Source organism: Platichthys flesus, chromosome 9 (assembly GCF_949316205.1).
Source record: "Platichthys flesus chromosome 9, fPlaFle2.1, whole genome shotgun sequence".
In the NCBI taxonomy this organism is placed as follows: domain Eukaryota; kingdom Metazoa; phylum Chordata; class Actinopteri; order Pleuronectiformes; family Pleuronectidae; genus Platichthys; species Platichthys flesus.
In genome coordinates, this window is record NC_084953.1 from 4,445,974 (window position 1) to 4,460,406 (window position 14,433).

Genomic DNA, 14,433 nt, shown 5'->3' on the forward strand with positions numbered 1-14,433 from the left:
ACGTTTTCACTCCTGTTTGCAGGATTACGCAAAAAGTACTCAATGGATTTCTACAAAACTTGGTGCAAGGATTGAACATGAGCGAAGGAAGAAACCATTAAAGTTTGGTGCAGATCCAGGAATTTACTATCACTTTCTGCAACAAAGCAAGATAGGGAATAAAGCCTGGATCTTGATGGAATAAAAATCATTTGGACATTTGGTAAACTGATGGCTCAAAATAAAGAATCTGGATCAAGCGAAACCAGAAGTGGTTTTGAATGAGGTGGGTCTTTTTTTATGATAACAAATAGGGAGCCGAGGTGCAGCTGAGATACTGTGGATCAGCAGTTTAGACAAGCTGTACAACACTGATTGGTTCAACTTAGAGTTTAGCACTTGATTTTTTTATGCAACAGTAAGAAAAGTAACCAGTAGCTGTCAGATCAATGTAGTGAAATCAAAAGTATATGTGGCTTTAATGGAGTAAATGTATTAGTTATATATTCCATTGGACATATTGGACGGATTTAACTATGTCGATTTTGTCATGTACTCTCCTTAAATGTATTTCAATTTGACATTATTATATTATAGTTTATGGCATATTAATTGATGTAATATGCGTATCTATATATTCAATATTTCTCTCATCACATCATCTTTGATGCAGAACTTTTCTTGTCTTCCTGGAGATAGAACAGGTTCATGACACTTGGATTCCTTATTCTGTTTTTATGCAGTTAGCATAACAAAGTACATGCCAAATGGAAATGAATGTGTGGCTAGGGTCATTAAATATTTCTGCGTAGATTTGGTGAAACACAGGAAGCTAGCCTCATCATAAAAGCTGTAATTGCCCTGAGTATCCAGCCATAAACATTACCTAGCATGGGTGGTAAGGCTAATAAAGCTTCTATAGTCATATATAGTTTAAACATAAAATCGAATGAAACAGTGTAAACTGCAGATCAACTTGGACAAGTAAACACTATAAAAAGTTTCCCTGCAAATAAGGAACTACAGCTGAACATGGGGCGAGGGATTGATCTCAAAATGGACCTTCATCGTGGTTCACAATGTTCTCATTACTAAGGAACTTATCAAAACATGCATCAAACTACAGCAAGTTTCTAAAATGAAAGTTTTCTTTAAACTGCAGAACGGACGATTCCCTGGAGATTTATAACTTTTAAAGAATCAATGCTGAGAAGTCGATGTCTTTGAAAACTGAATTTGAAGAGTTGAGGGAATTCTCAGCAGTACAGACATTCAAAGGATCAATTCAAGGAAATTCAAGTTAAGTGCTGAAGAGGTTTACAATCAAAATTCATAATTTTAACTTGAATTCACTTTCCTTTTCACTTTAGTCAGTTTTCACTCAGTATTTGTGTAATACAGTGCAGCTAATGCAACATGATGTGAGGTGAAATGCAGTGCAGCTTTCAAATGGTCTCAACTGTGACTGTAGCTGTTTCTGTAGAGCAGGTAATGTTACTGCAGAGTTTATAACCGGCTGGGGAGGCAGATTCTGTTTTTGCTGCAGTAACATTCACAGTGTGACAGAGTGAGGATGACAGGGAGGAGGCAGCCGCACTGAGGTGTCAGGACCGAGCTATTCTCTTCTCCTGGTTTGTTTATTACTCCTCCACCGCTGTCACCACTGCAAAGCTGACTTTCTCTCAAATATCCAAACAACTCCAATCTACAGTGAACCCTGAACAACACTAACTGAACCGGTGGTGTCTGAGTTTAATAACAGTGGTTTACTGCAGTGGATTACCTGTGATTCCCGGATCATGGTAAGTTGAACCTAAGGACTGGACAAACTCAAAGTGTTATGATCTGAACCTTGGACTTGAGATTGTGACACAGATTAATGAGGTCAGACATATTACATGAGATCTCAAGCTTTGTTAACATCCTGAGAATACACCTCGAGTTTTCCTACGAGTCACTAATGTTGCAATGTGCCCTTTCATAATTTCACCCTTTTGTTTCATATTAATTCTGTATAACGTAGTAATATAGTAATATGACTAGGTTTCCTGGAAAGAGGGATGCAATTTGGAACGAATCAGATGGAAAGTCAAAAACGTGAACATTTTCTACAAGCAAGTAATAAAAATCATCATATAAGACTAATACAACTTCCAATAATTAACTAAAAATGAACTTATATCCACTAATGATTAAAAAGAGCTCTTCTCATAATGAAATTCATGTTTTTTTTAAGTTTGCAGCAAATTATATTAAAGTAAATTACAAGAAGATGAAATTAAGTGTTTGAGTTCCATGCCGGTCTATGATGCATTTTATTGATTGGTTGTTAAGTTGATTGTGTGTCGTTCACATTGGATAATGAAAATGGTGTCCCTCAAGGACGTATGTTAGGGCCTCTTCTTTTGTCTTTATACAAGCCTCCTCTGGGCAACAGCATAACGATCATGATATCAAGCCACTGGTCCAAAAGTTCCACTTCCCTTGAGGTCAGGTCATCTTCCACTGTGACCTCATTCATACTGACCCTCATCCTGCTGTGATGGTCAGTGACCGATTAACTCCAGCGGCAGTGAGTGAGTCTGTGTGTGATAGAGAAAGACTAAGATGGTAAATGATTAACACAGTTTTGTGTGTTCATGAGTGGATTTGTGCGAAAGAGTGCGAGATTTGTTCAGCCAGAGTCGATGAGGCTTGTGTGTTTATACAGGCTCAACTCAGTGCACAATGGAAACCTGTGTGTCACGAGGCCACTACAGGGAACTTCAGATGTGAAGTCTCGCTTTTAGAAGCCATTGATAAACATCATCCTCATCATCATTTGTAAAAGAAAAGTGAAGCAGTATTTTCTGCAGTCTGTTGCACAGTTTTAATTTCTCTCCTCCTCACAGGAGACTCAGGATTATGAATATTACTTTTAAAGAATCAAAAAGGTGCTTATACTTTACAATGATGTTGTTGCACTAAGTGTTCGCAGTAAATTTAGAATGTTCTAGTTCAGAGGAATAATTTTATTAGCAACAGTTAGAGAAAAGGTTGAATGTGTTGTAAGTTTGTATTTGTAGTTATTACACTGGTCTTTTTACCTAAATGCAGATGTCACAGATGGATAAATGGTCCTCATCTGTAGCTATAAGAGTTGCATTGATGTGCGGTAGTACATCGTTGTCAGTGTTTTATCATAACTATTAATGGGTTAAAGGTGGAGATTATTAAAAACACTTTCTATGAACGTAGCACAGATCCGGAGCCAGAGGATTCAGAGTACAAACTCAACACAAGAGCCATATCATATATTCACAGAGTCCAATACAAACCTGCAGTTCAGATTAAAGTAAAGGAAAATATATTCATATTCACAGTTAATATCTCATATTCACATTAATCAACAGAAACAAAAATCATATGTGGTAATGAGTGGAAGGATTTCAGTAGATGTCAATAAAGACTTTTATTTATTCATTTTTGTACCAAAATAGGCAGTTAGAGCAGGGATAAATATTATAATATGTTAGATATAGATCCATCTCTGTAATAGATTCTTTGCATCAGTGCTTTACTCTAACAGACAGTGGCCTGGTCCCCTGGCTAGAAGCACACAGCCGGAGTCATACAGAGAGTTTGTTTCTGTCAACTGACAAACACCAGCGATCTACTCGAGTCGCACAGAGGAACACGCGAGGGGGGGAATTGGAGTGGAGCATTGAACATTCAGTGAGGAGATATTAAAGCTTTTGAAACACACATGGTCCAAACTATCCAGTATGCTGGTCCGGGAGCTGCTCTGCTGACAGAACAGCCTCTCTGTGTGTCTCTGGTCTCCAGTCAGCGTGGAGGAGTCACCGTGGGGGGGTTGAGGGTGGAGATGGGTCGTGGTTGATCTGACAAGGTCCATACGTGGGCTGTGTCTCCAAAAGCATCTTGAATGTTACACTTGACAACACAGATTATAGTCGATCTTTTCACTTAAGCATCAGTGTTGACTTTGCTCTCTTTTAGCTCTGTTTTTGGTCACCACCGACTTGTGAAGGGAAGATTTAGCTGTTTAGTTGCTAAATGCTAAACGTGTCCTCTCTTCAGGGCTTTCAAACCAGTTTTATAAAGCAGAGAATCAGCTGAAGGACAAGTGAATGCGTCACACATCGATAAACACCAGAGAAACACTGGGACGGTATCAGACCTGTGAGCCTAAGATGCTTTTATGAAACCAGCCCTCATTAGTGCAACTACAGCAAGAAGGGAAAGCTATACCGATGATGCTGATGATTATGATCGTGATGATAGTGTTGAAGATGATGATACACTGTTCGATGCTCAACTAATGTCACGTGAGTGTAGAGAGGAAAGGAGGCGAGAGGACAAGAGGAGGAAATTAAGGCGTGAAGAAGAGAAGAGGAGGAGGAGGAAGGAGAGAAAGGCAGTGAAACTGTGGGATTTACTAAAGTTTCTTTATCAGAGGATCTGTGCCCATTTTTATTAAGGAGCAAAAGTTACAATTTGAACTTAAGTGAAAGATGAATCCAAAAATCATTCACTTATATTTCACTAGACTTAAATATATGTTAATTTCCTTTGACATAAAGGAGCTTATACTCTTACATACAATAGTTTTAAAAATAATGTTTAGTCACGATGAACCATATCGAGCTCAAATAACATGATTACATGTTATTTGGATTTGATTTGAACATTTAATACGATTTTAAACATAACCTTTTCTTCTACTTATTATCTCCTTCAACAGGCGCAGGGGTACGACAAGAACACAACTAAAATCATTTGACTTCCACTTGTCAGTGTGACACTATATTCAAATTTATTATCTTAAGTACATGTCTCTAATTGTCCGTTTCTGCTCAGAGTAAAGTGACATGTGAGAAGCTGCTCTTAAAGCAACTATTTGACCTTTAAATAGCAGCTTTGAAGTCCTGTAGATGTCCCACTGACTTATCTTTTCTCACCACTCCGTCTGTTCCTTCTCCTCGGCTGTGGGCTCAGATGTTTTCGGTCATTCTGCTTCCTTTACCAATTATCAGTCTTTCAGGATGAATTGTCAAATGTGTCCTAATCTTTACTTACAGCAATTTAAATATATACTCTTTCTATATTCTCAGAGAGTTGATAAATAACGGCTCAGGGCTCCACATGGGCTTTATCACCAGTATGAGGCTGATGTGCTCAGTTTCTGTTCAAGCCTTCAAAAACAATATAATCTATTTTAGTTTTGATCTGATCTTAGAAATCTTAAATAACTCCACTTGCAGAATATCTTCATATATATATTTCGCTTCTACATCTCGTAACCTTAACTGTACGTAAAGTTTCCTTTTGGCCCTTGATTCCAAAAGGTCGGGGCACATTTTAAAGTTTTCACCTCATATTTAAAGTCTGACAGAGGAGAGGATGGAACGAGGGATGGGTTATGAGAGGTAGAAAGAAAAAGACGAGGGAGAGAGAGAAACTCTAAACAGGAATGATGCCATGAGGAAAGACGGTCCGACAGGAAGAGGAGATCAAGTTTTTCTCCCAAGAACATGCTCTTAAAGCTACAGCGTGCAAAAGTCTGCCTCTTGGTGACAATATTATCATAACAAACCCATACATTGATGCATTACCCTTCGTTAATATGAAAACAACAACGACAACAACAATAAGAACAACAATAATGAAATCAAATCAGATAATGGTACATGTCGCCTTGATTGGAAACCACCTCCTTAAACATTAAGGAACCGAGCTGTAGGAAGATCCACCGATAGGCTGCTGGACAGACTTGAGCTCCTCCCACTTCAGGAACTGGCAGGTCCCAGATAGTCTCAGCACTCGTCCCAGTTCATGTGCTTGTGTGAATGTGTGAATGTGTGTGTGTGTGTGTGTGTGTGTGTGTTCGTTGTGATGAGTGCACCGGAGAAACAAAGAGAGAGAGAGAGGAAGCAGGCTGATAATAGAAAATTAGAGAAGTAGGAAGTATTGAAAGAGTGATGTGTGTGTGTGATGTGTTTATTCAAAGTCGCTCCTTGGTTGGAATCCAGATGTACGGACCGGACTGCTCCTCCACGATCTGCTTCACCTGCGAGTAAACCTCCTCTAGAGACGAGCCCTGGACGATTCCTGCACATAGAGACACACACACAGACACACACTGCGTCAACTACACAACAAACGTTTATATATAACACACGGACAATAAACTATCAATCAAAATCTCCATTAAATTAGATGTAACTGAAAAGATCATTATTATAATTATTAATAGAAATAATAAAACACAATAAAGTGACCAACTACAACTACAACAGCAGGAGAGACACAAAGGAAATGTAATGAAATAAGGAATAGGAGGAAAGCGGATCATAATGTCTGTCTTTTTTGAGATGCAGATGTGTGTTTGTGTGTGTCTGTGTGAGAGTGTGTGTGTGTAAGGTTTTTATGTGGAAGATGTAAAAGTCATTAAATGTTGGCATGAATCTAGACACAGGTGCGGTACCGTTGGCAGATGAACCTCTGTATATTCACTAATGCCAACATTCCCATAATGTATGATCATTTACAATATTGACATTATTAGGAGTTATAATAATCAACAATTAGATGTGGAGCGTGAACTTTCTTAAGCTCAGGCAATTTACATCATTGTGTTTTTTCACGTGCTGTGATTTGACACAAGGTAAATTTATAGTTATTTATAGAGTTGGTATATTAATAATAATATCATAATGACTATTTCATAACTTTGGATGTAAACGTGTTGCTGCTTTGGATTGTGTGAGACTGTGGTGGGAGCTTCCTCTGCTCCAGGAGCTTTGCAGGTCATGAACTGGTTTGTGTGGTCCAGTGTGGAACTGACCAGAAAAGTACTCTGTGAACTCCTGCTCCAGTTTGACGGCTCGGTCGAACGCCTTCCTCGCCTGCTCCTCAGTCAAGCGCTTGTTCATCTCTCTGGAGACACACACGAGTCACAAATCATTACTGAGACGTAACGCACACTTTCATCGTCACACTTTACAACAGCTTTTTTCCACGAATGTGAACCTTTAAAAACCTCCTTGATCAGCAATGGTCCCGTGATATGATGATCTTTAGCCTTTATTACAGTGGAACTGCAGCAGTGCATAGATTTACATTTTTCTCACTTTATGACTGGACACTGGGATTAACCAAATTATCTTATATATTCCTCCTGATGTTAAGCAACAAATCAATTGAAAATTATATAAATGAATTACACAAAACTAAAATGGAATAAAAACTAACAGAATATATACACACACAAGGACTTAATTGTTGTAGTCAAATGTAAATTGTGTCTGTAGAACTTTAGAACACAAAGCAGATCTTCACAATAACTAATTTTGTAGTTTGCCCTGATAGAAGGAAAGTGTAGCGATGACATTTTCCTTTCCAGACTCAGATTCCAATGCATGGACTTGATAACTGCTCCCGTTCAAATCAATTGCTGTAGATGCCAGTTGCTGTGCACTGGGAGTCACTGGGGAGAGAATCTCACCACAAGATGAAATCAGAGGCTTGTTCTGGAGCCTTCGACCATATGTTATTGTCTTCATCAGCTGACAGGAGCCTGTTGGGTTGTCCCAGAACTTCTCCTTCTCTCAACCATGTTAAAGTTCTTTGACTGGGACCATGTTGCCACTAACTGGACCTTGTGGTGAAATCACTGGTGTTTCTAATGTTACTCACAGGATGTTGTCGACGTTGCGTGGGCTAATGAAAATAGCGACGGGATGGAGGCCTGCCATCTGGAGACGCTTTATTGCATTCCCTGATACGTCCAGTATACAATGTTTTCCCTGGTGGAGAGACAGAGTCAGACAGAGAGAGAGAGAGAGAGAGAGAGAGGAATCATTAAGCATATCTGTGTATTATGTCCTCCATCGATCCCCTCATCCAGTCTCCTCTGTCGTTTTTCTCGGCGTCTCACCTTGTCGGCGACCTCTCGGACAGACTGTATGCTGGTTCCATACAGATGGTTGTTGTACTGTCCGGCCTCGATGAATTTATGCTCCTGGATCTCTTGCTCCATGAGCTCTCTGGAGGACATGAAGTGGTAATCCCTGCCGTCCACCTCGTAGTCTCGCCGCGGCCGTGTCGTGTCTGAGGATCAGTGGTTTTACACATCATTAAAGAATCGATACATATCAGGTCCTTTCTGTTCGTTTTCCTTTATGGAATTTTACCACTTTACTATTATTCTCAGTTTTTGTATCTGTCTAATTGCATGAATTTGTATAAAAGCCAAACTGTCAGCTGATTCATTTTAATCTTTGACTTTAACTTTCGATTCACAACTCGTCTCTGCTGCCTGCCAAACAATGAATCACTTCAAAGTGTCTGGAAATTGTTCAAGGTGTAGAGAGTTCGATAAAAATGAACTTTTCTGCTCTAATGTGAACTATGTGTGAAAGTTTTGCTGTAAGCTAAACATCAACTTTAAGTGAGTTCGTAAAAAAAGTGCTGAAAAGCATAAAACACAAACATCACGGGAGGCCTCGTCGCTGTTACAGCCTCATAAACAGGATTTTACAGCTTTCACAATGTGAGTGAAGGTCAACACAGGTGATCTGAACTGTAGGTTTCACTGGGTGTTGGAGGTCGGCTCTTATACGAGACTCACGTGGGACGCACGAGCCAAACTTGTCAGGGAACTCAGAGATGAGGTCATCGTTGACCCGATCTTTCATTGGTCCGAGCACGATGACCGGCCGTGTGTAATTAACTGAAAGAGAGAAACAGAACCACAATCAATACACACAAAGACACACATTGAGATGCCAACACAACAACATCCACTTTTCTCCTTTAATCATGTTTAAAAGCTGCACTAATTATATTTGTAAATTAAAATTGTGTCAAATAATTGTGTAACCTGAAATGTACAACTCATTGTGTCGAATCCACTTGTCTCTTTTTTCTGCTGCCTCCAAGTGGCCAAGAAATTACTGAACATGAGTTTAATTTGGTATACCTTCAGATTTTTGTGTATATATTCTATATAATCATGTTTCCACTGATTAATACAGGACGATATACTTAGAAAATGTTTTTGTAAAATCAGCATTTATTTCTGAAGAGTGTTATTATCAACGTCCATGATTGACAACCACAAAGTGATGTTGAAATAAAGTGAGAGTATCTGGTGAAGCACTGACCTTCCTGCTGCATGACAGGTTGGTAGGTGAGTAAAACCTCCTCCTGACCGGCTGAGTGGACAAACAGAGAGGACACATTCAGAGGAGCAGTGGATGAGTCACATCAAAACACAACCTCGTCCTTTTCTACTTTTCACTTTTGGCTTCATCAACAGCTCTGAAAAGGCTGGAGAGGCAGAGGAAGGTGACACACACACACACACACACACACATACACACACAAGCACGCACGCACAAACACATGCAGCACATAGAAAACACAATAAGCACAACAGACAAATATGTGTACATGTATGCATGACACTCCAACAATGACAGAGATACACACGCCACAAACAAAAAACACAAAAAAAGAAGAGAGAGAGAGAGAAACGGGGAGAGAGAGAGAGAGAGAGAGAGAGAGAGAGAGAGAGAGAGAGAGAGAGAGAGAGAGAGAGAGACATAAGGGTCTAGACTTACAGGAACTACTCTCACTATCGCTGGTGCCAGAGGTTACCAGCTCTGGAAGGACAAGACAGGTCAGAGTCAGCAACACAAAAGCAGACACACACACAAGCACACAGAAAACACACACATACACAAACACAGTCTTTCATTCTTTTTGTTTCACATTGACACACACTTTATCTAGCATTGCTCCATCACTATACATAAGATGCAGCACTTGACCAAACGTAGGATTTGTGTGTGTAAACGACTGAAAATTAAACACGAGATTCTACTATGTAATAAAGGAGAAATGTTAAAGGTGCACTCTGGATACTGTACTTCAGTACATTTGAAGGACTAGGTAGAAACAGGTTAAATAATACATTCAGTACCATACTAGTACATAGGCTTGTCTGTGAATTAGGGATTAAACAAATCTCCTGTAAAACATCCAAACGTCCCTCGACATCATGTAGGAGGTAAACTAAAGTACCGGGACTGACCAGCAGGTGTCGCTGATGGAGAGGAGACCTACCTTTATCATCCTGATCCTGCAGAGAGAGAGAAAGAGAGAGAGAGAGAGAGAGAGAGAGAGAGAGAGAGAGAGAGAGAGAGAGAGAGAGAGAGAGAGAGAGAGAGAGAGAGAGAGAGAGAGAGAGAAATAATTAATCATCGCAACAGAATCTTAACTGTTATCAACAGGGGCCATATTTAAAAGCTCATGCACAGACACACACACACACGAGTGAGACTAATTGCAGATTTCTCAAACTGTGTGTGATGTGTGTATGTGTGTGATATTTTTTAATTATCAGCTCTTCACCCTGCTGAGGTGCTGATTCACAAGGTGAGAGGAAACAGAGAGCGAGCTGACAACCCAGTGATATCAATAGCTGGTGTTAGACTCGTGAGTCGGCTCCCGTCATCACGATGTGCGAGTGAGATGAAAGTCGCATGGGAGCTCAGGAAGTTTCCAGATCAAAGAAATAACCGACATAAGTCTTAACTAATGTCGGTGCTTCCTGTGTTGCTGGTAGTGAGACTATAAGGATTTTCCAGTGGAAACGACATTGATGATTGACAACACTCAGACACACAAACCAATCAAAGTCTGGATTTATTAATAAAAGTCCCCACTCACCGATCTGTCCTGAGACCTGGACACTCTGACCGTCTTTAACCTCGACCTCTCCTTCTTCTCAGCCCTGCGGGACGGAGACACAGGAGAAAGACACATTTAGAGGAGAACTGAGAGACGACAAAGACGTAAAGAGGAAGGAGACAGAAGGTAATGGTCTCAAGTGACAGCCACTAGAAACATTGGTGATCAAACATGTGAACTTCCCTTAACACTTAAGACTTTTCATTCAGTGCTTTAAGGTTCATCCTGTGACGCTTTAAGCCTGAGAGACTCTGCCCCCCCCCCACATCAGTTATTGTTCACACAGAGACTGAGGTTAAACTCTGTTTGAGAAGGGATTTCCATCTGAAGCCTCTTTTATGTTTGAAAGATCAAAACTGCAAAACACAGAATCATCAGGATGTTTTTAAAGAACAAAAATCTGTAGAACTAGGTTAACCTCAGAACTAAAAATATCACATCCTACAATATCCCTTTATTCTAAAAAAAACATATATATAATCATTTCGTCCCTGTCTGTATTTAAAGTATATTTTTGGATCTACTGTATCTCATCTGTGAGCATCACTTTGAATTGATGGGATGTCTGCTGAGCAGTGGGAGGCGGCTGATTGAATTTCGTGGAATTTTCGACTTCCAGATGTGATGTAACTTGACAGAAAAGAGCAGATTCATGTCCCCGAATCTGAGTGTCCTGTGATTAACTTATCACAGAGGGACAAGAGACAGGGCACATGACGTCAGCTGCAGCGTCACAGACCAGAACAGACACTCCGCTGCTGCTTCCGAGACATTTTGGTCTCCTTTAAGTTTAAAATTAGATTTGTCACTTCCTGTGCGGGTACATTTCCTGCAGGCGATCGTGTTCGCTGCTTGAATTTCCAATAAGCTGGATGTGCAGCGTCTCAGTTGAGGGACCTGTTTGCTTCTTGAAGCCTCATTTCATAATTTAGTTTGAAAAGTCAGATTTATTTTTGTGCTGTACTCGTGCATAATGCATGTTTGTAAACAGAAGAACAACCGACGGGGGAAAGAGAGCGGCTGCTTTGTCGTCAATGCAGAAATTAAGGTAAAATGTTTGACGAGCTTCGGTTTGAATACACTTTACACTACTGCATCTTTACTTTTACCTCTCCACCCTCTTCCCTTACTTCCATCACTCCACTCCTCTTTTTTTCTTCCATTCAAAGAATAGAGTCAAAATGTAACTTCCAAGCAAAAACCCACTGGTTATTTTACTTAGGAAGAAGAGGAAGACGAGGAGGAGGAGGAGGAGGAGAGAGGTGAGGAGAGGACAGGCAGCAAATTAAACAGAAAGAAGGAGAGAAGTTAGAAGAAGGGCAGGAGGATGAGGAGTGGAAGACAGGAAGAGAGCACAAGTGGAGAGGAAGAGGAGGAGGAAGAAGAGGAGGACAACCAGCAAATGAAAAGGAAAGAGGAAGAGAAGTAAGAAGAAGGACAGGAGGATGAAGAGTGGAAGAAAGGGAGGGAGCACAAGTGGAGAGGACGAGGGAAAATTGGAGGAGGATAAGATTTGGGATTGGAGAGAGTGGAGGATGAGTGGAAGAAGGGAGAAGGAGGGGAACCGTGGAAGAGGAGAAAGAGAAGGAAGAGAACAAGGAAGGTTATGAAGGAGAGAGGAGGACAGAAGTAAGGGGGATGGGGAGTGAGACAGCAAGGGGAGGAAAAGATAAGAGGACAAGAGGTGGAGAGGAGAGAAAGAAAGAGATGTGAAGGTAGGAAGATAAGAGGAGAGAAAAGGAGAGGAGAGAGCAAAATGATGGAAGGAAGATAAGAGATGTGAAGGGATGAAGATAAGAGGAGAGAAAAGGAGAGGAGTGGAATAAAAGAGAATGGGAGCGAGACGACAGAAGTGTGAGGAGAGCTCGGAGAAGAGAAGGAAGAAGGGAGAAGGAAAAGAAGAAGAAAGGGAGGATCGAGAGAAGGAGGGAAAGCTGGACAAATGCAGAGGTTGAAAGGAGGAGAGAGGAAGAGGGAAAAAGCAGAATGGAGGATGTGGAAGAGGAGGATTGAAGGTAGGAGAAGAGAAGGAGAAGAAATGAGGAGGAGGAGGTGAAGGAGAAGGAAAGAAAGACACTTGAACATCTGATATAGAAAGACTTCATGGCTGATTATATGATTATTACACATTCACATTCATGATACCTTTAATAACATGAAACATTACATTGTAATACTCATCATTTGAACAGCTCCTAATAAACCAACACCTCTGTTGGATGTTTAATAATCTTAAATCTTCTTATTCATCATATTTGAAAACCTGGGGCTTCAGTAATAAAACACATGTATTCTATTATCCCAATGCACCAGCCCCTGACACCTCCTCTATATTCTAACACCTCAGTCTATTAATACTCCACCTCCTGCACCCCCCGTGTGACAGTATCCCTCCCTTCCATGTTCACTCGCTCCTTCACTTTCTCCCACTCTTCCTCGTTCCCTCCTTCCATCTCCCACTTATTCTCTATCACTCTGACACGCTCTCACTTCTCCACAGAAATGAACATCTGTCTGTCACCTCCTTCTTGGTGGAGGATAGTGAGAAAGAAGAAGGGAGGTGTGGATATGGGAAAGTTGCCTGATGTATTGTGTATCATATTGTCTCTGGTGTTGGTGGCACTAAAATTCAATTAAGGGGCCTCTGTGTCAAACGCATGATACGTATGTGAAGTCGTTAACAAATGTGTCCGATGCACAAATCTCCTTTCTGGATCAGGGGAAGGATCAGGGACCTAGACAAATTCATCTGCCTAACTTTTCCCTTTTCACAGTGTGCCAGGTAGAATCATCTCTATTTCCCTCACAGGTTTACATTCAGTGATGATGCTGCTCGCAGGGTAATGAGCCGACTGCAGAACGTCACCCTGACGTAAATAGAAACTAATGTGAAGCTGCTGGAGCTGACGAGCTGAGATGAACTGTTGTCTCTGTTTTAGTGAACACTGACATCCCAGAGCCGGTCCTATGACTCGTCTGCAGCATATAGAGTATTTACAATCCTACTCCGATCAAGTCAGAGAGGGATGAGATGTCAGAGAAGTGTCACATCATATCTGAACTATTCATGTTTTGCAGATCGGAGGTGAGGCCTTCGTGCAGTCGTGTGAGAGCAGGGAGGAGAAGTCCCAGCAGCACTGATGCTTTTAATATGATTAAATCATGATCATAGATCATGGATAAGGTAAATGTTGAGCAGCACGTTGCGTGAGAGCTGTGACGGATTCGAGTCGACAGCCCGACTGAGCTCTCAGTCCAGAATCACTGAAATCCTCTGCCCTTCCCAAACAACCCCCAAGAACTCTGACCTCCTGCGGCTGGGGATGACCCCGACTTCGGGGCAGTTGGGGGGCGGGGGGCTGAGGTGACGGGCGGGCCACCACTCCTCCTCGCCGGCGCTGCTCACATGGAGGATGTCCCCGAAATGAAAGGGCAGGGCCTGATTGGGCGCGCTCAGATCGCACGCACTTCCGTCGTAGTCGAACAACGCTCTGCGGACAGAGAGGGAGGATTTCACATTAAGAACAACAAAAACACACCTTTAATCTTAGTTTGAGTTATTTTAATATGTACATCACAACTACTGATCATTTAAAACCTAGAATAAAAGCTTAGAATAAAATAAATCATCAAAACCAGACAGAAAGACGACAGTAAAGATATTTCATGTAAATAGTAGAATTGCTTTTCTACTCT

General features: G+C 41.0%; 1 protein-coding gene across 7 annotated transcripts in view; it reads right to left on the reverse strand.

Moving 5' to 3' along the window:
- Nucleotides 1-2,889: 2,889 nt before the first annotated feature.
- LOC133960873 (discs large homolog 1-like protein) overlaps nucleotides 2,890-14,433 on the reverse strand; it is a 93,290-nt gene continuing 81,746 nt past the window's right edge. The window contains exons 17-26 of one of the 7 annotated variants that reach the window (XM_062395725.1): nucleotides 14,046-14,228; nucleotides 10,717-10,780; nucleotides 10,111-10,126; nucleotides 9,606-9,647; nucleotides 9,147-9,197; nucleotides 8,612-8,713; nucleotides 7,919-8,091; nucleotides 7,678-7,787; nucleotides 6,827-6,918; nucleotides 2,890-6,090 (exon numbers count right to left, since the gene is read on the reverse strand). In XM_062395725.1, coding sequence (XP_062251709.1) covers nucleotides 5,984-6,090; nucleotides 6,827-6,918; nucleotides 7,678-7,787; nucleotides 7,919-8,091; nucleotides 8,612-8,713; nucleotides 9,147-9,197; nucleotides 9,606-9,647; nucleotides 10,111-10,126; nucleotides 10,717-10,780; nucleotides 14,046-14,228 — 940 coding nt within the window. In that variant the 3' untranslated portion in view covers nucleotides 2,890-5,983. The remainder of the gene's footprint in view (nucleotides 6,091-6,826; nucleotides 6,919-7,677; nucleotides 7,788-7,918; nucleotides 8,092-8,611; nucleotides 8,714-9,146; nucleotides 9,198-9,605; nucleotides 9,648-10,110; nucleotides 10,127-10,716; nucleotides 10,781-14,045; nucleotides 14,229-14,433) is intronic. The other 6 variants (XM_062395718.1, XM_062395720.1, XM_062395721.1 and 3 more) reach the window with 6 other exon arrangements.